General features: G+C 54.6%; 1 protein-coding gene across 5 annotated transcripts in view; it reads right to left on the bottom strand.

The window, feature by feature from the left end:
* The window catches only part of ssbp4 (single stranded DNA binding protein 4), a 73,030-nt gene extending 51,443 nt beyond the window's left edge, over positions 1-21,587 (bottom strand). For 2 of the 5 annotated variants that reach the window (XM_088907510.1, XM_088907509.1), the window contains exons 1-3: positions 13,984-14,228; positions 5,081-5,153; positions 1,108-1,169 (exon numbers count right to left, since the gene is read on the bottom strand). In XM_088907510.1, the coding sequence (XP_088763636.1) occupies positions 1,108-1,169; positions 5,081-5,153; positions 13,984-14,039 (191 nt within the window). In that variant the 5' untranslated portion in view covers positions 14,040-14,228. Of the gene's footprint in view, positions 1-1,107; positions 1,170-5,080; positions 5,154-12,540; positions 12,560-13,983; positions 14,229-21,537 lie in introns of those variants that run through there. The other 3 variants (XM_088907511.1, XM_088907513.1, XM_088907512.1) reach the window with 3 other exon arrangements.
* Positions 21,588-25,481: the final 3,894 nt, after the last annotated feature.

The following is a 25,481-nucleotide window of genomic DNA, read 5'->3' as shown; positions in this document are numbered from 1 at the left end:
TCCCTAACCATCTGGACACTGTGGGAGCAGGGGGGGGGAGTGATCTCCGCGGAGAAACAAGGCTCCCATATCTCCCTGGAATTCCTGGCCCAGACAGACACCCCACACCTCGGGAGCGGACCCCGACAAGGGGCAGGGAGACCCCTGCCGTCTTCCGTCTCCTCGGCTGCCCCAGCGTCTGCAGAGAGATGCACAGCTCCGGCGTGCTGAGACATCGGGAACGCGGGACATCAGCCGGTCCGCCGCCCTTGAGCTGAGGCCATCGGTCGTCGGGGAACGGCAGCGATTTCTTAACGATTTTCCAAAAGGCGGCCCTCAGAACGATAAATGCCTCTTTGGGAGACTTCAGTTATGCAGAAACGCAGTTGGTGTGGCCTCCCAAGTAGTTCAACTGGTAAAGGCATGAGGCTGAATGTGGGCAGAGCTTTCCGAGCCCGGGTTCGAGGCCGGGCCTGTGACGGGGGTCCCGAGTGGCTGAGGCCTCCCAGGTGCTTGTGTAAATACACGCCGACAAGGGTAACGGGGCAAAGGAAACAAATGGGTCCGGATCCCAGGGTTCGACTCCCAGTCAGACATGCCTTTCCCAAACTGAGCTTGAGGCCTGCAGGCCGGCGGTGTGGTCAGTTAGTGACGCACCTCTCCTCCAATCACTGCTGACCTGGCAGCAGGGGGGCGGTGCTGCTCATGATGCGTTAAAAGGCTATTGGCTGGAAGGTGGGCGGGGTCAGAGGAGTCCGCCTACACTTCCTCATTCTCCCCCGTGTGCGGCGACGGAGTTCGAACCATGGAAAACACACAACAGTGCCAATCCGGGTAGATATAGAACAAACACACTGCAAAATTTAACTAAAAGGAATATATAACTGATTTATAAATCGACTGTGTCCTCTATAGCCTGAGCAGAGAACAGAGACAATGCCCAGGACATTCTTGGGAATTTTTTTTCCCCTCCATGAAATATCTGAAGTAAGAAGGAAGCTAACCTGCACCTGTTTGGTCTGATCAGGCGTCAGAACACACCATGAGATTTGCACAGCAGATGCATATTGTCACCGTTCTGATTTCACAACACTGAGATGACGGGGTTCTCGGGATCCCGATACCTACCACCACCATGAGTGCAGGAATCCAGGGGGCTCCCCTAGCGTGATGTTCTTTTCCCATCGGATCTACAATAAAGGAATGAGAAACATAAGGAAAACGATGCCGGAGAAGCAAATCTGACTCGGTCCGACAAGCTGTTTGCACACATTCAGGTTTCACCAGCTGAACAGCACCAGGCACAAGGCATTCATTCTCTTCACTTTATCCTCAGCGATCAGAACCGCCACAGACGAGGGGCCGTTGGGCACGACACGGTCATTTTGGTTCTGCAGGTTCCCCAAGAGCAAGGACCGGTTAACAGACCCATAAAGAAAGAAATTCTCTGCAGCTTCTGTCCAACATCCATAAAACTACAGGGGGAACATGCAAACTCCACACAGACTGTTGACCCACACTGAAATCAAACTCAGAGCCGTAGTACTGAACACCATATAACTGTGACTGGCCAAAACGTTAATTTCTTTGCCTCCCTCTGTGCACATCAGAAGAAGTATACTGTTCTCCTGCTTCTTCAGAACCATGCAGATTGTAAAAACTGGAACGGATCGAACGACTGTGCAATGGGAGCTTCAGAAGCTTCTCAGGAATATTTACGTCCCCCAACAGCTGGAGAGAAACCCAGAGTCCCAGCACCCGACTGAATGACCCGACACGGACAAACTTCTCCAATTACCTCACTACGGTCTGGGCACTCTGCTCCTAGCACCTAAAGAGGAGTGCTCTTCTCTTTGCAACTCTACTCATGAACCTGAAGAACAATTTAGTTAGAGATGAAAGGATGCCGTTCTGTTTGGTATTTAGTAGTTAACTAATCCAAGGATCTCATCCAGCTGCTTCAGAGCACTGGCTTCAACACGGCTGGGTAGCGTGTTCCCTTCTCCCACAACCCTCACTGTAAAGTGTTACAAGAGAATGGAAAAAGGAAGAAATCCACTTGGGTTTGACAGGATTTCACCGGTGTAAGAGGGAAAGAAATGAGGTTTTAATTCACTGTCTGGACCAGTAAGGGGACTGTATGATCCAGTAATCGTCCGACCCTGCCATGACCAGGCCATGGCATGAGTTTCTGTCAGCGAGCGGTGCTTTGCTCAATTTCACAGGCATGCAAGAACAGTACCACAGCACAGTCCAGTAAGGGTTTGAGCTGAGTTTAATTGTAATAAAAATGGCCACTGCCAGAGAGCACTGACGGGGAGACACACACAAGGGGTATTTCCCCACCATGCCCCCCAGCTGCAGCAGTGTTACAGGGGGTAATGCAGTCTGAGTCCAGCCATGTTATTGCCATCGATGGGGGTTTAAGAGTCTGCATTCTACTTACAGTCCAGTGGCTATTCCCGATGATGTTATCCCACCTTTCAGCTGTTTCTGAGGAGTCACGTGCTACAGCAAGTGTCTGTTTAAAATTCCCTCAAGCCAGACCAGGAGTAATGATCCCAGGCCTACAATCTGAACCCAAAGCTAAGCCCCTCACCCAGCGCTGTGGATCGCCCCAAAACCAAGCGGGCATGTCCACACATCTCTGTGGAACCGAGTCTGGACAAACAGGCAAACCCCAAACCAGGTGGGAATGTGACGGAACAGGAGGGCAAAGGTCTCTGCGTATCTTGTGCTGCCAGGGAGCCAGACCCAGCAGTCGTTCGACACATAAGAGAGTGGAGGCTGGTTTATCCTGCTACAGGCAGGGCTCCATGTCTGAAGGCAAGGAAAAAAAACCAAATGGCTGCAGGGCAGGTTGCTAAGAAGGAGAAGGAGAGAGACTGAAGTTCACTTTGGCTCTGAAACTAGAGATCTGTGCAGGCTGGCTCCTTGTGTGGGCAGCTTGGGGGAACAGGACCTGATCCCCTAATTATACTCCATCGCCGCCCTGCAGGAAGGGCAGGGAAGGGCAGGCCCTATACTTGCACGCTCCTGTATAAGAGGGGAACTTTTTGCTTTCCCAGAAAACTAAGCAACTCGAGGACAGCAGGAGGAGAAGGGAAGACCCTCGCTTCTGCGGGGGGTTTATGGGCAAGGAGGAGGAAGACATCAGGACTGCTCAAGCAGAGGGACCGCCAGTCGAGCGGGCGGAGTGGTGGAGTATAGGGGGCACCGGGAGCAGAGGGGGCACAGCTGCAGGTGATGGGGGGCACCGAGAGCAGAGGGGGCACAGCCGCAGGTGATAGGGGGCACCGAGAGCAGAGAGGGCACAGCCGCAGGTGATGGGGGGCACCGGGAGCAGAGGGGGCACAGCCGCAGGTGATGGGGGGCACCGGGAGCAGAGGGGGCACAGCCGCAGGTGATGGGGGGCACCGGGAGCAGAGAGGGCACAGCCGCAGGTGATGGGGGGCACCGGGAGCAGAGGGGGCACAGCCGCAGGTGATGGGGGGCACCGGGAGCAGAGGGGGCACAGCCGCAGGTGATGGGGGGCACCGGGAGCAGAGAGGGCACAGCCGCAGGTGATGGGGGGCACCGGGAGCAGAGAGGGCACAGCCGCAGGTGATGGGGGGCACCGGGAGCAGAGAGGGCACAGCCGCAGGTGATGGGGGGCACCGGGAGCAAAGAGGGCACAGCCGCAGGTGATGGGGGGCACCGGGAGCAGAGGGGGCACAGCCGCAGGTGATGGGGGGCACCGGGAGCAGAGAGGGCACAGCCGCAGGTGATGGGGGGCACCGGGAGCAGAGAGGGCACAGCCGCAGGTGATGGGGGGCACCGGGAGCAGAGAGGGCACAGCCGCAGGTGATGGGGGGCACCGGGAGCAGAGAGGGCACAGCCGCAGGTGATGGGGGGCACCGGGAGCAAAGAGGGCACAGCCGCAGGTGATGGGGGGCACCGGGAGCAGAGGGGGCACAGCCGCAGGTGATGGGGGGCACCGGGAGCAGAGGGGGCACAGCCGCAGGTGATGGGGGGCACCGGGAGCAGAGGGGGCACAGCCGCAGGTGATGGGGGGCACCGGAAGCAGAGAGGGCACAGCCGCAGGTGATGGGGGGCACCGGGAGCAGAGGGGGCACAGCCGCAGGTGATGGGGGGCACCGGAAGCAGAGAGGGCACAGCCGCAGGTGATGGGGGGCACCGGAAGCAGAGAGGGCACAGCCGCAGGTGATGGGGGGCACCGGGAGCAGAGAGGGCACAGCCGCAGGTGATGGGGGGCACCGGAAGCAGAGAGGGCCCAGCAGGTGCAGGGCTGTCTGTGGTGCGGCAGGAGGCCCATGCTGGCACCTAAGAGTGTCTTATTGTGTGGCCTGTCAGTCAGCCCAGTCAGGGTCATTCCACCCGGCAGCCAGGCAGCCCAAACCACATCCCGAACATTAAGAATCAGTACAGGACAGAGCTGCCTGTTGATGTACTACGACAAACAGCTGCATCGACCCTCTCCTGTCCTTCCTTCCTCTCTGCACGAAGGCGCTCCGTTAGCACTGCTCACCGGTTACAGCTCTTGCATTCTTCTGAACAGAAGCACCACCAATTAAAGAAACAGCAACAGCACAATAACTAAGCTCTTACAAACATAATCCTAAAGGTGTGCTGTCTTTGAATTTCACTACAGATTATTCCTGGGGGGGCTGGTGGGGCACGCAAACCCAATGAGCTCATCGGGCCGATCTGCCCCTTCCTCTTGCATTCTGACACGTACATGTTCAAGCCGTCTCCCGTAACTCAGCAGTAACGGGTCACAAACCGCAGATATCCACCGCCTGCAGGCTGACGCGGGAGAAAGGAGCAATCAAAAGATGCCGAAACTTTAGGGCCAATTTCTCTTGTGCCGACGGGGTGGAAACTCGTTACTGCTTTGAATTATGGGGGCGGCTTCAAAACAGCAGCGGCATGGGCTTCTCGTTCCTTTCCTCCGATCCTGCACAATGGGGCGAGGACTTCCAGAAGAAGTCTGGGACAGGGTTAGGTAGGGGGTGAGGGTTTGTGCACGTCTGATGCCTCATTGAAGTACCCCTCCTCAATTCACCGCCCCCATCAGTACCCTCTAAGGAGGGCTCCTTACCTCCGACAGGAAGGTCTGTGCCGATTTCTGGGCGCCCACGTGCAGCAGATACTCGTAGACGTACAAGGCCAACCTGCAGGAAGAGGAGAGAGGAAGAGTCAGGGGCTGCTGCTGCTGCTGCTGCACTGACCGGACAGCAGCCCAGTGGTCACTGCACGCCGAGCGCGCTCACCAGCCCAGGCCCCCCCACCCCCCATCAAGCGTGCACAACTCCACTCCGGAAGAAGTGGCTCCACTCAGCTTACTGCCCACCTCTGTCGGAAAAACTCCTCCTTCTACCGCAGCAGAGACAGAATCATCCTCAGTGAGGACCGCATACAACACCTCGCTTTTTCCCTGAACTGGTTTCCATTCAGAAAAACCATCAGGCCATGACTCAGATGGTAACAGATTCGTGAACACGGCCTGTCAGAATCTACTTACTGGTCTTGGCTCCACCCCACGAGGTCAAAATGGAACTTATTTACTTATCCGAGCCCCTCTTTACGAGACCTTTCGCTGGGCTTTGTGCCATCAGTCATAAGAGAGGAACCGATAAAACTCCCCAGCCTGTGTTTCCTCGAAGGCAGGAACTTTAAAAATAGCAACGCAAACACCGCTGAGGAGTTTTACAGGTCTGATCTTTCTTCGCCTGAGGGAGGAAGGCAGGTGTGATTTTAACGCCCTCAATCGCTGCTACTGGACTCCCTGTACAGACGTGCACCGCTGCTGTACAGCCGAAACCAAATCAAACGTCACGGAGGTAGCTGATTTGTAAAACCACAGAATGCCCAAGGCCAGGTCATGACCCTGCAAGTATTCCCAAGTCCAAAGCAGTCGGGAGCCGCTGTATCTGACCTGGACAGTCCAGCAGCACTTCTATCCCAGGCTTTTATCCTGTGGCTTATCCCAGGAATCGCCCCTTTCAGGAAGCGGAGAGGCAGGACTACCGGCCTGCAGGACGGAGCCCTTCGGGAACCGGTGCGGGCAACACCCGGATCCTACACCCGGACCACCTTCCGGGCAGGGGAGGAGGCGGAACTGAGACACCAAGGCGAAACGGGCCCTGCCTGCTCCCAGCATCCCAGCACCGGCACGCCGCATCAACCGGACCGGAGCCGAGGAACGGAGCGCGGGAACAGGCAGGGCAGAGCCCTGACCTCCTTTTCCACTTCTTCCAACAGGCAGGTCAGTCCAGGACTCCGGGCCCCCACCGGCGCCCTCTGGGCCGGGTGAAACTGAACCGATGTCTCGCGGTTCCATCAGGTACGCCACCCGGCCATCCCTCCCGAGAATGAGCCACGCAGACTGGCAGCAGGCACCGGGTGCCAGTGCCTCTCTGGATTTCACTCCCCGCACGGATCGACAAGGACAAGGGGAGGGAGGGGGCTGTGCAGCGTGCCAGGCGGGTGTGCCAGCGAGGACGGCCAGGCCAGCCAATAGCACGAAGATCCCCCTTCGTACACCGGATCGCCTCGGCCTGCACAAACAGCACAACTGGCACAGCGCTCCACAGTCAACCTCCGCCGCTTCCTGGGAAAACAGCGGGCTGGATTAGGAAACTTGCTTAAATCACAGCTCGCAAAGGAGCTCTGGAAGAGGGGTCCGTTAACTCAAACCTCCTTCGCTCCTGCCAGCTCAGGCTACAAGCAAGCTTCACCCCCCCCCCAAACCACACCCCTGCCCCCTGACCCCCAGCCCTTAACGAGAACAAGCCCCCCAGACATTGCCAACTGAAGCAGCAGGCTGACCGTAAACCGTCCCAGAACCGTGCGCACTCCGGCTGCAGGAAGCCCCCCGACCTCACCCGGACAGGCCTCGCTGTCCCCACCACTCTGCGGCCATCCCACAGGCCACTGCCCTGGAGGAAGCCAAGCGAACCGAGCCTCTGCAGCAGCAGCAGCAGCCTGGGCCAGGCACGGGGGGCGCCAACACACGAGTCCTCTTCCCCACGCGATATCGCCTCTGCCTGCGGTGGCGCTGTGCAGTAACGGAGAGGAAGCCTGCGCAGGCAATACGCACCCACTCGTGACACGCCAGCGATGGGGCATGTGCCCACTTCACCCCACTCACGCCCACCGGCGCAGAGAACAGCAGCTCCCACCCACACAGGAGGACAGGGGCTTGCACAGCGACACAGGAGAGAAGAAAGACACGTCGCCTTCTCGTCAGCAAAGAGGAAAAGGCCGGCTTCATGCTTGGGGTGCTTCAACCACAGGGAATGAAATCGGGGGCCGAGGGGGGTCCCAGCCTGCGGTCCTCAGCGTCCACGCTCTCGCCCGGCGGCCCCCCCCTCCCCACTCGGCTCGGCACCTGCCCACAGCTCCATCCGCCCACAGACACAGGGAAGAGTTCCCTGGGGCCGCTGGGGACCGCCGCACACAGGCACCGTGGGTCTCCCGCTGCACGGCACTGCTGCGCCCCGAAGTTCGGGGGCCCTGCCTGCTGAGAAGCTGGGGGAGACAATGTCTTGCGGCCGTTCCCTCCCCGGATTCATAAGCGTCTGTGCAACATGGGGACCAGGGACAGAGGGCACAGGAGCCAGGTCTACAGCCAGCCCGCGCCGCTCCTAATGCAGGGCACCCAGGGGGCAAAGGGCTTTAATCAGAATTATAAATCCTTTATACAGCGCTTTTCTGGGCACTCCACTCAAAGCGCTGTACAGGTCAGGGGGATCCCCTCCCTCACCACCAGTGTGCAGCCCCACCTGGATGATGCGTCAGTCCGCTCCCCACACACCAGCTCTCAGTGGGGAGGAGAGCAGAGGGATGAAGCCAGTTCAGAGATGGGGGTTATAAGGAGGCCATGATTGGTAAAGTCCAGGGGGAAATTTGGCCAGGACGCCGGGGTAACACCCCTTTCTCTACCAATTCACATACACCCCCCCCCCTCCCAAGAGCACCACAGTGTAGAAGACCCTCCTGAATCTGCCCCCCCCCGCACCCCACCACAGTGGAACTCCAGCAGCTGCAGGGCCCTTGGAGCTAAAGAAACCGGGGCCGAGCTAGGATAAAAACTCCGTCAGGAGATTAAAAACTATTCAAAAAACGGAGAAGGACAGAAACAGTGCTGGTGATCTCCCGCAGGGCAGCTGGGGACTCCCAATGCACAGCACTAGGATCCGCTCCAGGTTTACAAGGGTGGATCAGAGAAGTTCCACAAGCGTGTCCTTCCAGTCCATATCCAGTCCAGGCCGATCCGTCCCGCGTTGTGAAATCAAAGCAGGGTGGCTCGGTTTGTGAACATGGATATTCTATGGTCCGTATGTGTGAATATTCAATTCTGCCATCTTGACTTTTTTCAATCAGAATCAGGCTAAACCTCCCTCCGGGGGTCACACAGGGCTCAGAAGTTCACGCGTGAAGACCGGCAGCAAGCAGGGGAGTAGCAGCGGTCAAGGATCTGGACTGGAGGGTTGTGGGTTTAAATCCCACAGCGGGGGCACAGCTGTTTTGTACACTTCAGCAAGGCGAAGACCACTCAAGCCAACACCCTTCTCCTCTAACTGGGCCTCCAGGCCGTCGTATCAAATGGGACTTGATTCTGCAAATGACAGCCCTGGTTAAAGAGAGGTTTAAGAAAAAAACCGCATCTTGAGAAACAGTGGCTCTCTGGATTGGAAAAGGCTGTGACAGACATGTTCCTCCTCCTGCTCGATGACTCCGCACTGCGAAACGCCCACCTCAAACACACACGGGCCACACCCGGGGACGTCAGCCTAGGGGCCCGCACAAACAAATGCCATTTGAAACAAACGTCTGCTTTTATATTATTCCTTTAACAAGCTACTAACCGGCCTGACGGCACAATCCAACTAGGTACCCGAATTTTTCTGGTGGGGGTGTGGCGCCCCTCAAAGGTGACAAGCCCCCGGTCTCCACAATCGCACTGGCTGGTCTCGAGCGAAGAGCACAGCCCCCGCTTAGTCAGGGCTTGGCAGGGTACAGTCCCTCCTTGCTTCCCTCCGAACCCCCAGTATTCTGGGGGTCCCCCTCGCCGCTTACAGAACAGACTCTGCACAGCACGCAGAACCGCGCCGTTAGAACCACGCTCAGCCCTGCTTCAGCAACCTTGACAACGGCGTCCGCCATCAACAAGACAATAGCGACTTAACCAGCAGATGGACTGCGTGTGCAGTACTTCTCCCACAGCCACAGAGAGCTCCTCAACCATACGAGCTTCATGCCTACAGCAGATCAGGGGTGTGAAAACGCCCGAGCTGAATTAAGGGTTGACTTTATGGGGGCCAGACTGATCCAGCCTTTCAAGAGTGGGAATTTAGCCCATGGAAAATAGCCCTGCTCTTCCGGACAGCCATGGGATCTTTAGCGGCCAAGCAGTCAGGACCTCATCTGAGGGACTCGGCTTCCCAACACATGGTGGCCCTGATCAACAGACCCCGGTCTCTGGTTTGGAAATTCTGGTCACGCAGGTAGAGCGCCTCCTACTGGTCCACTACCACCACTTCCAGCAGCAACCTGGTTTTCCCTCGGAGACCTCCCATCCCCGTATCAACCAGAAACGGCGCAGCCGAGCTTCCGAGACCCGGCGAGGCCGGGCCACAGGGACCCCAACCCCCCCCCCCAGCAAGGAAATGGAGGGTGCTGCAGTGGCTCTGTGGCTCAGGATCTGTGCCTGTGGCTGGGAGGTTGCCGGTTCAAATCCCGTGGCCGGCAGAGGAATCCTACTCCGTTGGGCCCCTGAGCAAGGCCCTTAACCCCAGCTGCTCCAGGGGCGCCGTATAAATGGCTGACCCTGCACTCTGACCCCCAGCTTCTCTCCCTGTCTGTGTGACTCATGGAGAGCGAGCTGGGGTCTGCGAAAAGACAAATTCCTAATGCAAGAAATTGTATATGGCCAATAAAGTGATCTGATCTTATCCAGCAGGATACTGAGCACCTTGAGCTACACTAGGAGCTTTGCACCAATTCTATATTTTGCAATATATGATACTGAGGCTTTTATTTTAATTGATATCTGTCTCTGATCTGATCTTATACTTCTGTGCTGGAGAAGATCTGCCGGCCAGTCCGGGATCTCGGAATCTGGGAATCTCCGATGGGCTCGCTCCTTGCGTGGCAGAGCGCCCTTGTCCTTGGCATCCCCAACATGCCGAGAGGAGCCCAGCGGAGTCTCCACCACAGTTCCACACGAGCTTCCGTTTCTTCACGGTCACACCATCAGAGCTCCAAACTTCCAACGCCTCTGGAAGATCAGGAGACTCCCCATGGCCATGGGAGCGCCAAGGTTGCTTTCCTTCCGGCTCCTCCGGCCCGCGAGGGAGCCAGCAGTGCAGTGACCGAAACCAGGGTGTCGGCTTTAACAACAAGGACGGGCAGCTTGCTCCACGCCCCCACCACCCTTTGTGTAAAGGGGTGCTTCCTGTTTTCGGCCCAAAACACCCTGACGCACAGTTCCCACTGGTGCCCCCTGGCTGGGGTCTCGCAGATCATTCTGAAAAGCAGCACAGTTCCCGAAGACGACTAAACTTACGGTTATACCTCCAACCAGCAATACCATGACGTGGTTCAGACCGTGACACACGCCCACAATTAATAATTTCATTGTTCAGTTCTCTGCTTCTTGTTTTTTATTTTTTAAGAGGGTTGCCTTTAAGTCACTCAAGGGATCTTCGGATCGGGTACCGAGCAGAAGGGTGTGTAGGTCACACAGAAGGTGCTCTCTCACCATATTCCTGGAACAGCTGAGCTCTACAAGGCCGGAGAGATGAGTCGTGACCTCTCTCGATTTCCTGCCAGTACTCGCGACAAAGAGGAAATCTCTCACCAAACTGTAACAATTATAACTCCTTACACATTCACGGCACTGTTCTGGACACTCCACTCAAAGTGCTGTACAGGTCATGGGGATCCCCTCCACACCCACCACCCTCCATTCCCACCTGGATGATGCGCCAGTCCGCTCCCCACACACCAGCTCTCAGTGGGGAGGAGAGCAGAGTGATGAAGCCAGTTCAGAGATGGGGGTTATTAGGAGGCCATGACTGGTAAAGGCCAGGGGGATTGTGGTCCAGGACACCGGGGTAACACCCCTACTCTTTTCGAGAAACACCCTGGGATTTTTAATGACCACAGAGAGTCAGGACCTCGGTTTTACGTCTCATCCGAAGGACGGCGCCTTTTTACAGTACAGTGTCCCCCTCACTATACTGGGGCATTAGGACCCACACAGACTACAGGGTGAGCGCCCCCTGCTGGCCCCACTAACACCTCTTCCAGCAGCAGCCTCAGCTTTCCCAGGAGTCTCCCCTCCAGGTACTGGCCAGGCTCACACCTGCTGGGCTCCAGTGGGGCTGCCAGCTGGGAGCAGCTGGGTGACAGAGCTGCTGCCTGCATCACCCTGTAAGGTAAAAAGGGGACCTTCATCCACACTACCTGCTAGTGCTGACATCCTCCCCCCATCACAACCCCTTGGACCAGAGCTCACATTCACAGGGACCAATACAAGCCACCAAAACCGCGAAGGAGTATTTCAAACTCCATGTCGTACACACTCGGCCGGAGAGGAAAAAAATATCCCAACTCGAGCTTCACACTTCACTCAGACAGGCCCACAGGAGGTGCCTCTGCTGCTGTTCCAGACGACTGGAATTGAAGTGAAAGTAAAGCGTTTTGCCGGGTTTTTTTTTTAAATGAAGAGTCCAAGTGAACTTATTCAGCCTGACCCGCTGGCGAGACGAGGGGGATTTGCGTGGGCAGCGCAGCGCAGCGGAGTGGCGCCGGTACCGGGGCATTCCTCGTGGGGGGGGGGGGGAAACACACGCCGGTAACACTGTACCGGTCCCGTTAGATGCGAGTGAAATAAAGACACAATCGCCGTGTTTAGCACCGAGGCGAAGTCAGAAACACGGGAGACCAACTTTTCGATCTGCGGCAGAAGACGCGAGTCGGCCCGGCAAATAACCGATAAGTACAAGAACCAGTCAAACGGCTCTGGGAAAGAAGGGGGTTTATTACACCTAGGTACGGACTCAAATGTGAAGCATCTCCCAATTGCGGGGTGTTTTCTGATTTCTGACTCGATATCTCCAGATTCCTGAGCCAGGATGAGACGCGCCGGGTGTCGGAAGGAAAGCCGACTGTCGGCACTCGCCTGAGCCGAGACCCGGGCGCGCTGCCCGCCAGGAGAAAGTCACCCGCCGAGCGCGGCTCCCGCGTCACGCCCCACGGGCGGGCGAGCCCACCGAACCCCCGGCTCTTTCCTTGGCCGAAAAACCTCGAGGGCTGCCCCGCAATGTCCCGACTGTTCTCAGCCGCAGGAAACAGACCTGCAAACATGCCCACGCTCACGTGCATCAGGAAGCACAGAGACGGGGTCCCTTCGCACGTCGGCAAAACATCTGCCGTGAGGAGGCTCTCCGTACTGCACACCTAGCCTACAGGTTAAACCCCGACTTGCAGTCAGGATTAATGCCCTCTTGGCCCCATCGACGCGTAATATAATACGCCATCAGTACCAACCTCATGGCTGCGACTAAACTCCTTCTCCAGCCGGACAGGAGCGCTTCGCCGAGGACCGTGAAACGTCCCTTTCCTGCGCTTCTACGGACGTACCCGCGGGCAGCGCGCAGCGAAAGCGCCGCTCCGGAGCAGCGAGCCTGGCGGCGCACCAAGCGAGGGCAGCCCCGTGCCGTGCGGCTCGCGCGGAACTTCCCCCCCCACACACCTCGTGCCGCTTCGCCACCCGGCGGCTGCCAGGAGCCGCGCGCGCTTCCCTCCTACTTTTCCCCCCCAGCTTGCACGAGGTGGATCGCGGGAGCGAGCCGGTGAGCTCCGACTCCCGGCCGGTTTCTGCAGGGGGTGGCTGTCGAACCCCGTGTTTTCAAAGGCCAGATACACAGAAAACTTGCAGCGTAACGACATCAGCATCCTCGGGTGCCGACTGGCGTTTCAATCCAAGCTCTCTGCGCCCAGCACCCAAGGCTCAAACGCAATTTTCCTGGTTTTCCGTGCTGCACCGACCTGCACGATGAAACGAGACGCTACAGTCTGAGGAACTAGGGAAAACTCAAAACTTGTGCACGTCCGCTGAGCCCCTTCCAAGCTCACAGAATGGCATGTGGAACGCCACAAAGTCATCCTGACGTTTTAGAAATACACAGATGACTAAAATACCGGGGACCGTTGCTGGGGGCACCTTTTCTGCAGCCTAATTTTTAAATGTGAGCCTAAACGGCCAAGCACACGGCTGATACCGATTCCTGGGCATGAGACAGCGCTACTGGCCGGCTTCTCTCTCGCTCCTCACGCCGCTGACTCCGCTACAACAAAGACTCTCCCGGAGAGAGAGAGAGGGGAGGAAAAAACACAACTTCACACAATAAGCAAGGGGCCGAGAAGCGGGGAGGCGAGAGAGACTGCCCGCTGTCTGTCCCGGGATCCCACACACAAAACACAACAACCCGCAGCCGCGAGCCGGGCATCCCCCGAAAAAAACCCCGTCCACTCCGGCGCGAGCGCTCCCCGCCGAGGCCCCTAAAACAAAACAGAGCCCCCCCCCCCCCAACCAGCGCCGTGTGGGGCGACCCCCGAACTGGCCCTTCTGAAAACCCCACGGGCAGGCGCGAAGGGACAAGACAGCATCAGTTGTTGGGGTTTTTGTGTCCAAAAACGACTGATCACCAGCGAAGAGACCGACATTAGCCAACAACAACAACACCAACAACCACCGCCGCCAGCACAACAACAACAACAACAACAACAGAAGCAGGAGCAGCAACAACAACACAAAGTTGAACTAAACGCCCCGCACACAGGCAGAAAACTGCACGCCCGCCAGTCAGCGTGCAACAGCACCGTGCAGGCAACGCACACACTACCCCCTTTAAAAATAATGGTAGCTACAGTTCAGAAAGTCCCGGCGTGAGCCGCGATGCAAGGTAAACAGTGCGCATTTCAACTTACTTCTCCCGTGCCTGGCTGTCTGACGGAACCGCGGAGCCCTTGCCTTTGGCGTACATGCTGGGTTCTGGTTGAAGACTTTTCCCCCTCTCAGCACCTGTCAAAGAAAGCGGCCACGGCAACACGTTCTATCTCCATAGCTACCCCCTTTAGTGTTTTTTCGCTCTGCTCTCCCTCTTTTTTTTTTTTACATCTCCAACATTGGCCACAAATCAGGCACAGTTTCTACCGGGGGGGGAACTTGAAACAGACCGCTGGTGAAATTTTTTTTTCCCCCTCTACCGGCGTTCCGGGAATGCGGCCGCCCTCCCGCCGCTGCGGAGACGGGCAAGGGGGCGGGGGAGGAGGGCGCGAGAGTGGCTGTTCTTAAAGGGGAACGCCGCGATTTTTTCTTTTAATGTTTTGGTTTAAAGTTAGCTTTTATTTTAAAAAAAAAACCCCACTACTTCAATGACTAAACGAGGACGGTGAATTGCAGGCTACCGTTTGTTTGATGGTGGGGTTATTAAGTGAAATAGGAAAACGCTGCATCTCGCTTTACATTCTGTAAAAACATCATCAAAATGAAAGACCTGGAACAATTAAAGCAGTACGCCTTACCGCGGGAAATTTGTGCAGAGACTTTTGAATGTCTCAAGAGACCTCGGAAACCTCACTTCGACGACAGAAATTGATATTTAATTCTGTACCAGACACGTCCTTCACCCTCCACCTATATAACTGGTCGTGCTGTTGTGTCTCTTTGTGTTACTGCTGGAGTCACAGTCCTCAACACCTCTGCTCAGAGGTGCCAAGACCTTTCATTTAAAAAAAATCTTAATTTTTCACCAAAGTATTTAAGAGGATGACACTAATTACCCCCCCCAACACACACACACACACACACACACACTCCCTGTACTAAAACCAATATAAATATACAGTAGTAGTAGAGTAGTTTACTGCCATATGCACATGTACATTGGAATACTTATTCGCGCTGATCTCTCGGGACAGTAGGGCAGACAACACCACACAATGTGGACAGAGCATTTCAAACATCATAATAAATAATAATGTTGTGGAGAACAAGAAATATGTATTAGTTGAAATGGTAGACCATGCAGAAAGTGCATAGTGCAGACGTGCGTTGACCCGGAGGCTTTTACAGCTAGCCGTTATGTATATATAGGCTGCAAGAGTATTTTAAGAAGTAAAATGAAAATAAAAATAAACACAGAACCTCAGCAATAGTTTTTTTTCCCACCCGATGCTTTTAGACCCGATGACTATTTGCATTCCCAGTGAGGCCATGCATGCACTGCACATTCAGGCTCAAATCACCCAGGGGGCCCTTCTTAACCACTCCGTTACAGGACTTTGCTCCAGCCGGCAAGTCAGCCTTTATACCGATCCTGTTGATCTGGCCGATTTACTGGTCACTGACCCGGTTGGAGGGAAACTCTGCACCGGATCGGACTGGGCTGGGATGGAGCGGGAGGGCAGCAGGTGACCGGGACGGAGCGCGGCAGAGGGGAGCCCCACGGGCGCGGGCTGGGCAGGTGGGCTCGGGGGGGGGGCAGCGAGGGACGGTGCAGTCCCAGTGCCGGTGGACAGCTGGGTGCACTGGAGAGGAGAGAAGAAATGACAAGACGGTGTGATCCCGTTAATAAACTCCATTATTCCAACAATACATTTTCTAACCGCTCTTTCAAATTCAGGGTCACGGGGGGGAGCCGGGGCCTATCCCAGCAAGCAACGGGTGCAAGGCGGGGTACACCCTGGACGGGACGCCTGTCCATTATGGCCAGCAGCTCTGTCACCCTGCAACTCCCAGCTGGCAGCCCCACTGGAGCCCAGCAGGTGTGAGCCTGGCCAGTACCTGGAGGGGAGACTCCTGGGAAAGCTGAGGCTGCTGCTGGAAGAGGTGTTAGTGGGACCAGCAGGGGGCGCTCACCCTGCAGCCTGTGTGGGTCCTAATGCCCCAGTATAGTGACAGGGACACTATACTGTAAACAGGCGCCGTCCTTCGGATGAGACGTAAAACTAAGGTCCCGACTCTCCGTGGTCATTAAAAGTCCCAAAGTGTTTTTTCGAAAAGAGTAGGGGTGTTACCCCGGTGTCCTGGCCAAATTTCCCCCTGGCCTTTACCAGTCATGGCCTCCTAATAATCCCCATCTCTGAACTGGCTTCATCACTCTGCTCTCCTCCCCACTGAGAGCTGGTGTGTGGGGAGCGGACTGGCGCATCATCCAGGTGGGGCTGCACACTGGTGGGGGTGGAGGGGATCCCCATTACCTGTAAAGTGCTATGAGTGGTGTGTCCAGAAAAGCACTATAGAAGTGTTAGCTATTATTATTATTATTAGCACTGGGCACACAGACACACTAGAGCCCTTTTTCTCAGAAGCCATTTAACCAGACAAGATGTATTTGGACCACGGGAGGAAACCAGAGCATCAGGAGCAAACCCATGCAGACCCAAGGAGAACATGCAAACTCCACACAGACAGCACCCCAGTTTCGGAATCGAACCCAGGGCCCCAGAGCCGTGAGGCAGTAATGCTGACCACTGCCTCACCGTGCCGCCCGTTAATACCCTCCTGTCTAACGACCCTGGAGGAGTGGTTCAGTGAAAGGCCCTGTGTGTCATGTTGGCCAAGCTTTTCACTCAGCCAAATGAGGCACTAACGAGTTTAATTAAACGATTAAGAGCTGAGGTGGAATGACCATGCAACCCTGCAGGACTGGAGATACAGGTCAGAGGAGCAAGGATTGCTACTTAAAAAAAAAACCACTTTCAAAGCTGGTGTGATTTTCAATCCATCTTTTGTCATAATTGCTTCATGTGCACGTTTACCGATCGCCTAATTAACACAATCAATTCAGGTCCCTCTTAGAGATGGCACATAGAGCGATTAGTTAATAAAAACAGGCTCATTATTAATAGTTCTCTTATGTATGTCTTTGTGAAAAAACAAGGGAAACCCTATGTTGGCAATCTCGTGCCGAGTCCCAGCTGATGCCATTAACAGTGTATTTCCACGGCCACAACACAGTGCCCTGTTAGGACCCAGTAAAGGGTTACTCCATGCTGGAAAGAGACACAAGACTGACCTGACGGAGGCTGAGACGTTGTGTCTCTTTTCCTTTCCGTGTGGAATAAACCTGTACCTGTTCCTATGCTGCCTGCGCATGCTGACCCAGCTCCCTCCTTGAAAGTGCCCCTGAAAACTTCTTCCACCAGAAAGGTTTCTTTTTCAGCGGCATCTAAGTTCCTTCAGCTTCTCAATCTCATCCACTGGTCCATGTGATCACTGATCATAGATTCAACTGGTACATGTGATCACTGATCACAGATCCCACTGGTCCATGTGATCATTGATCACAGATCCCACTGGTCCATGTGATCACTGATCACAGATTCAACTGGTCCATGTGATCTCTGATCACAGATCCAACTGGTCCATTGATCATTGATCACAGATCCAACTGGTCCATGCGATCACTGATCACAGATCCCACTGGTCCATGCGATCACTGATCACAGATCCAACTGGTCCATGTGATCACTGATCACAGATCCAACTGGTCCATTGATCATTGATCACAGATCCCACTGGTCCATGCGATCACTGATCACAGATCCCACTGGTCCATGTGATCACTGATCACAGATCCCACTGGTCCATGTGATCACTGATCACAGATTCAACTGGTCCATGTGATCACTGATCACAGATCCAACTGGTCCATTGATCATTGATCACAGATCCAACTGGTCCATGCGATCACTGATCACAGATCCCACTGGTCCATGCGATCACTGATCACAGATCCCACTGGTCCATGTGATCACTGATCACAGATCCCACTGGCCCATGCGATCACTGATCACAGATCCCACTGGTCCATGTGATCACTGATCACAGATCCCACTGGTCCATGTGATCACTGATCACAGATCCCACTGGTCCATGTGATCATTGATTACAGTGCCCACTTCCCGCTAGCGTTGCGCAGCAGTAAAGCTCGGCCAGGGGGACCCCCACACCTCCAGCCAGCTCCCTGCTCCCCCAGGATACTGCAGGTGACCCCTGTTGTGATTTTCAAGGCTCAATCAATCAATCAATTTTATTCTCATGGAGCGCCTTCCAATACAGACCAGTCTCTCAAGGTACTTTACATATATGGTACAATAAAAACAATACAGTACAGCCAAAGCAGCTCACCGGCCACGGCCAGCACCGACCCCGCCCCCCCTCGGCCCTCCCCGGTTACAGTCGCTTTAAAGCGCCTAAACGATCGATAACGTGCGATTTCCGTTTCCGTTCGTTAGCAGCCCGTGATTCAGGCGGAACCGTCAGAGCGCCGGGAGTGGGGCTGTTCGGGGCCGGGATGTGTGCTGCACGGAGCAGCCCCCCAGCCCCCCGCCCCGCTCTCCGGCACGGCTCTCTGCAGCTCAGCTCCTGTGACCCGGGGCCGGACAGCGGAGCAACACCGGCAAACGGATGGGGAGGGATCGCGTACTTCTTGAGCCGTTTGTATTCCCATTCCCCCCACCACCCGACTCCGGCCTGCCGTTCCTGCGGTGAACACACCCCCTGCTGGCGTGGGGGTGTGCAGCGGTCACATGCACGCTGCGGCCCCGCGCCCCCCGGGCCCGAGGACCGTCCGCGCGGCGGCTGCCGCTTTGAGAGCTGGCGGTGTTTCCGTGCGGCTGTGTTATTTATTTATTTATTTATTTAATTTAATTTTATTTTGGTTCTGTGGGAAGCCTGCAGCCCCGGCGCAGCTGTCGGCGGCTTCGGTGACGGCCGGCTCTTCCAGGGAGAGCGGCCGGGGAATCCACGTTGGCTGAGTGTATTCTCCAGGCCGCTCCCGGAGGGTCCCGCGGAGGGAGAGACGGAGAGAGAGAGGGAGGGCTGCAGAGGAAGAGGAGAGGCGGCCGCTGGTTGAATCGGAATGTTTTTCGCGAACACGCAGAGGCGTGTAAATTTCACATTTTCACCCGGGCAGTGCAGTTTCTCAGAGCTCTTTCCCTCCGGTGTTGAGAACCCAGTGTCCGGAACACGGTAACACACCCCGCCCTGCCATGTGGCCCCGTAGGTTAACGTGACCTCCCCCCAAACCAGCTTTCCTCTTTCTTCACAAGCTCTGAATTGTTGCCTGGCTAACGCCTGTCTCCTGGCAGAGAGTGTCAGATTACCATCTTGGTCAGATATATGTTGCCCTCCAACACAGCCCCATATAGCTACTTCCTGCAGACACAATGACCTCCAGGACCAGGACTGAACACCCTGCAGACACACTGACCTCCAGGACCAGGACTGGACACCCTGCAGACACACTGACCCCTCCAGGACCAGGACTGGACACCCTGCAGACACACTGACCTCCAGGACCAGGACTGGACACCCTGCAGACACACTGACCCCTCCAGGACCAGGACTGGACACCCTGCAGACACAATGACCTCCAGGACCAGGACTGGACACCCTGCAGACACACTGACCCCTCCAGGACCAGGACTGGACACCCTGCAGACACACTGACCCCTCCAGGAACTGCAAGACTGTCCATGTTGTAGGGGGTGCACTCCAAACCTAATCAAGACCTCACAAGATCTGGAAAAACATCAGCAGCTGATCTGTATAGCCACACCTGCCCACACACATGTGCACACACCTTTTCACATCCCATGTGGCTGTGGCTTTGACACAAGGGTGTCCAGTCTTGGTCCTGGAGGGGTCAGTGTGTCTGCAGGCTGTCCAGTCCTGGTCCTGGAGGGTCAGTGTGTCTGCAGGGAGTCCAGTCCTGGTCCTGGAGGGTCAGTGTGTCTGCAGGGAGTCCAGTCCTGGTCCTGAAGGGGTCAGTGTGTCTGCAGGGTGTCCAGTCCTGGTCCTGGAGGGTCAGTGTGTCTGCAGGTTTCCTAGGTCTCTTCAAAGCAGCAGCTCATGAAGACCTGGGAGAAGCTGTTACATGGGGCCCATTAAACCAATAATGAGCTGATTCAGATCATGAAGCCCGGAGTGGGAATGAATGAGACCCTCCAGATACACTGGCCCTGCAGGACCAGGGCTGCCCACCCCTGCTCCAGCTCGACAGTCGCAGGCCGCCTCCCCTCTGTCTCACACACGTTCCGTGTTCATATCAGCATGGCCTCACTCTGACCTTTTGGTCTGGGTCAAAGGTCTTTGCGTCTGGGGTCATCTCGCGTCAGGCGGCCTGGGAGAGACAGCTGCTAGTGTCTTCATCAGCACGGTGACCACTCACCTCAGATCACCACCTCCCACCCCCGACACCAAGCCAGGAGCCCACACTCTGTGCCTGGACCATCACCCGTCCTGAAATCTTCTCCCGGGAAGAGCTCTTAATGAATTTGGCACCGAGACGCTCCTGAGCTACTGCAAGCCTGGTTTGTCGAAACTGGGACTGGCTGTTGAGTGGGATGGGAGTACCCAGGTGTAGACGAGTTACTGCTGTCTGCTTTTGATGTGGACCGTTTACAGAGATTCAGTGAAGTCAAGGGAAAAGCAAAGTCCTGACGCTGGTAAGTTGATCCAAGGTGAACACCGCTCACAAACATGCAGAATGCAAGAAAAATGGCTCGAAAATATGAATAAATATGAATATATGAATATTGATCTGGAGCACCATAAAGAAGGGAGTCAATGTAAGCACAGGTCTTACTCGATTGTAAAGCAAGAGAGTCAGAGCCCAGGTGGCCAGGTCCTCGCTGGAGCTGACAAACGCACACGGGAAATGTTCCATCATGATAGCCACGTCTCTCTGTGCCCCTGCGTCAGCTTCAGCACACAGGCCGGCAGGGGGGCTGCACGAGCCCAGTTGGCGGTCCTCACTGATAGCCAGCGCGCTGTGGAACGGCTCCTGCGTGCTTGGTGGTCGTGCCCTACTCCAGTGCTCATTCTCGGGGGGCACAGAGTCTAAGGGGGAGCACAGGGCTCTTAAAACACCTTGGTAACGGGCAAGCCCTGTAGACACCCAGAGACACCACATTCCAGCTAACTATCTCCCTGTATCTCAAGACTGACAGCCCACTGGAGCCCAGCAGGTGTGAGCCCGGGCAGTACCTGGATGGGAGACCTCCTGGGAAAAACTAAGGTTGCTGCTGGAAGAGGTGTTAGTGGGACCAGTAGCGGGCGCTCACCCTGCAGTCTGTGTGGGTCCTAATGTTCCAGTATAGTGACGGGGACACTATACTGTAAAAAGGTGCCGTCCTTCGGATGAGACGTAAAACCGAGGTCCTGACTCTCTGTGGTCATTAAAAATCCCAGGGTGTTTCTCGAAAAGAGTAGGGGTGTCCTGGCCAAATTTCCCCCTGGCCTTTACCCATCATGGCCTCCTAATAACCCCCATCTCTGAACTGCTCTCCTCCCCACTGAGAGCTGGTGTGTGGGGAATGGACTGGCACATCATCCAGGTGGGGGAACACACTGGTGGGTGTGGAGGGGATCCCCATTACCTGTACAGCGCTTTGAGTGGAGCGTCCAGAACAGCACTATAGAAGTGTAAGGAATTATTATTTTTATTAACTACTGCCTTGGGTTTGATCTACCTGGGTTCGATCCACAGCGGCCTTCCCATCCTAGAGACAAGGTGGGCTGCTCTCACAAACTCCTGTCGTTTCCCCCTCTGCCAGTTCATCAAGGAGGACACTGTCTCTCCCACTCCGTCACCGGGAAACACAGAGCCAAGGACACTCAAAAAGACAGAGGGACAGAATCACAGAGCTCTTCAGAACAGTTACTCCCTTCGCCTTCGCCTGCTCAGCCAGGGCCATGTCTCTGCCTATGGGGGCGCCCCTCGGATCTCCGTGACGTTCCCAAAACAAGCTTGCAGGGGCAGGGAGAAGCGGGGGGAGGTCACGGGAGGGGGAGGGGGGGGCAAGGGTGCTGGGAGCTCCAACCATGCGGAAAATAGGCTGGTGTGACCTACATATCCACATGACTGCTCGTTAGCATATACGCATAATTCTGTGGGAGATAACGAGTGGGCACTTGTGCCAAAGAGACCAAGACAGAAGACGACTATTTACATCCTCAGCATTGTGTTTCTTTAATCACTTGCTCCCGTACCAGACAGGCCACAGACTCCCAGAGGCCCAGAAGACTGGAGTTCAGAAATACCGAATCCCTTCTCCCATGCAATAGGCCTATTTATTATTCATATCTGTGCAAATGCATGAATATATACACGTGTATTAAAATAAAGACACTTTTCCTCCAGCATCGATCAGCAAGCCTGCCTGTCCTTTGAGCATGGTTAGTTAGAATGCTTCGTGCGTTGGCCCTGTTTCTGAAAAACGCAAAACATTTTGCAGTTCTAGGTTCCAGCCGCCCTCCTCTGGAACCCAGTCAAGCTAATTCAGTGATGAAGCTATCAAGGAACGGGATCACAAAGGGTCAGAGCTGTGTGCAGAGTTTGAGGGGTGGGTCAGGGAAAAGGTCATACTGTTAGGGTTAGGGTCAAGGGTCGAGGGTCAGGGCTGGGTTCAGGACTGGGTCTAGGCTCCTGCTGGTTCTATGTTCTGGATTAGGGGTAGAATTAGGTTTTGGGTCAAGGGTCAGGGCTGAGTTAAAGACTCGGTCTAGGTTCAGGGTGGTGTTCAGGATTAGAGGTAGGGTTAGAGTTAGGGTGTAGGGTCAGGGCTGGGTTAAGGATTTGGTGGTGTTCAGGATTAGGGGCAGGATTAAGGTTAGGGTCAAGGGTCAGGGCTGGGTGGAGGACTCAGTCTAGATTCACGGTGGTGTTCAGGATTAAGGGTAGGATTACAGTTAGGGCTACCTCTGCGTTCATCTCACCTGATGAAGATCTTTTTCCAAAAGGGAAAGTGCGTGACTTACCACAGGGGGCTCTACCCGCCAGGCCGTTCAGTCGCAGAGGGTCTCAGGATGATTACAAGCTTGCGCTCGGCTCCACGGCTCTCAAGCCGCCTGCCCAGCCCAGATGTTTATTTCCTTTCAGGCAGTGTTCTTCGGCAGCCGTTTCCCCAGGACAGCGATTAATCACGGGCTAAAATGATAGATGTGCTGCACAAAAGCAATGCCATCTATTTTGCCTAAGCACAAACACTAGATGTGCAATGCATATATATCACTCATTTGAGCTGAAGAAAGACCCTTGCACTCACAGGGACATACTAAACCATACGAAACACACAGCAACCCACATTTGACAATCCATGTAAAAATAACGGCACGCTTGCAAACTGCTGGTTTTGAAGAATGAATTATTTCATTTTACTTTGCCTACAGATTGCATGACTGAGTGGGAATATGGAACATTTAGGACTCATATCAGCCTGCAGTGATAACAGAATCCCGGTCAGGGCAATCATAAAACAAGTTCAAGATAGAAATTAGCAAGCGGAGATCAATCAGCGGTAAAACAGCAGGTGCCCTGTCTGAGGAGGGATAAGATTGATGTTTTTATTTACGAAGTTAGATGAAGGGTGGCTTGGTGGTTAGCTCTGCTGCCCTGATATGATTTTAGACAAGAGATCCTTCTGGGGGGAGTTTGCATGGTGCACATTGACAGGTGCTCCGTCTTCCCCCCACCCCTCACCAGGCTAGGTGAGCCAGGACCTCGAAACCCTTCCATGGACTGGCGTCCCAACATGGAGCGGTCCCACCTTGTGTCCTCTGCGTCCTGGATAGACTCCAGGTTGCCACACCCCTCACCTGGAATAAGCAGCTGTCTGAAAAGGCAGGAACGGTTAGGAGGATCTGCTCCCTTGGGAGCTGTCACGCCCTCACGCGTGTTAGCCTGCGTTTGTGCGGACTCATTTGGCTCATTTTTCGCTGGCTATTTCTCTCGCTGCATCTCCAGCCGGCTTGGAGAGACACTTCCTGGTCTTCTCAGGCACAAACAACAACAGTGCTGTTGCAGCCTCCTCCTGCTCTTCTAATTGAACTGAGCCCTATAATATAGGAGGCGATCAAAGTTCAAATAGGTGCTGCTTTACGGCACACTTGGGACAACGGCACATGTCCAGAGTGGAGAGTGGGGGAGGGGAGAGGGAAGTGATTTTCAATGTTCAATGATGACCTGTATAGATCAGCCAGCTCATGCTGGATTAGGAGTGAGTGGCCCGGTCCCCTGGGATCCCTAACCCACCCTCTCCCAGGTCTCGGAGTCAGACCTACCCTGCTGCTGTCATGATCTCAGCACAGCCCCAGCTCCAGTCATGGTAACGGATGCCCTTTTGTTTGACAGAGGGGAAAGACAAACGAGCTCTTACTCTATCGTCGAAGCCGCCATGCACGACGTGACATTTCTATTGACCTGCTTAGGGGTTTGTTTGTATTCATAAGATTTAAAAGCAAAAAATTCTTATGATTCCACACCTCCCTTAAAGCGAGCTCCTTTGCATCTATCCACGAGAAAGATAGAAGAAACCTTTCTAGGATAACAGTTGTTTGTAACAGAAAACACATATTTATTCAAAGGAATGGGAGGTACTTGAGTTTTTTTTCTCTCTCTCTTATTGTTTAACCTGCGACAATGACGATAACATAACACAGGTGAACTGTAAAATCACCAAGCCGCTGACAGAAAGGGGACGGGGCTCCGCTCTGGCGATCTCTGCCTGAGATTTCCGAGTGCCTTCTCCAATTGCTTGCATAAGTATGTTGAATCTATGAAGCTATGGTATATAGGATGGTGTAATTTGATTATCAAAATGTCCTCATTGAAAAGAAATCTTAATCTATTTTGGAATGCAGATGCAATAATCAACCCTAGTTTTTCTCTTGCTGAAGATATGTGGGGCCCAGAGACACACAGAGGGAATAAAGATATCCAAAATAAACTTTGCTTATAGAAAAGGAAGGATCTTTGTGAAGAAGCTCACTGGAAACTGCTCAGGAGTCACAGTGAAAACAAAAGACCAAGGAACCAAAAACAATTAATATTATTTGAAGAGTTTCTCAGGTTCTCCTACTTGATTGGCACTGAAAACGATGGAGGTAGGGGGCCGTCAATCAAACAATCAATCAATTAATCTGAAAGGCAATAGCCTTTTAAGGAAAGCATCCTTCACAAAGCACTGTGCATTAACAGGAATTCCAGTACAGCATAAAATACACACAAACATCGGAAGATCAAAGCAGTGCACATCAAAACAACACAACAAAAAAAGACAACAGTGGACAGAAGGATGTGAAACGAACAAGCTTTTCCAGACCTGAAATCTGCACATGAGGATCTGCGAAGCTGACAACTGCACAAGCCCAGAACCCAGCCCCTGTCCTGAACATTAAACATATTACTGTGTTAGGGATTGTTAGGGTTGGCTGGGAAGCGGAGGGTGGAGTTCACTGGGTCTCTGTGTTAATGGTCCCAGGGCTCCAGAAGGATTTGGGGAATTAATGAGCTGAAGGCCCACTGGGGCACCCCAGCAGCTCTCTGAACAGCAGCTATTATGTGCTGATGATCCGCAGTCAGTACAGCGGGTCAGGGGTCACTCTCGCAACATCCGGGGCAGTGTCCAGACACACA

The sequence above is a fragment of the Atractosteus spatula genome, chromosome 28 (genome assembly GCF_055471065.1).
Source record: "Atractosteus spatula isolate fAtrSpa1 chromosome 28, fAtrSpa1.hap1, whole genome shotgun sequence".
Lineage (NCBI taxonomy): Eukaryota > Metazoa > Chordata > Actinopteri > Semionotiformes > Lepisosteidae > Atractosteus > Atractosteus spatula.
This window is presented reverse-complemented; position numbering and strand designations above follow the sequence as displayed.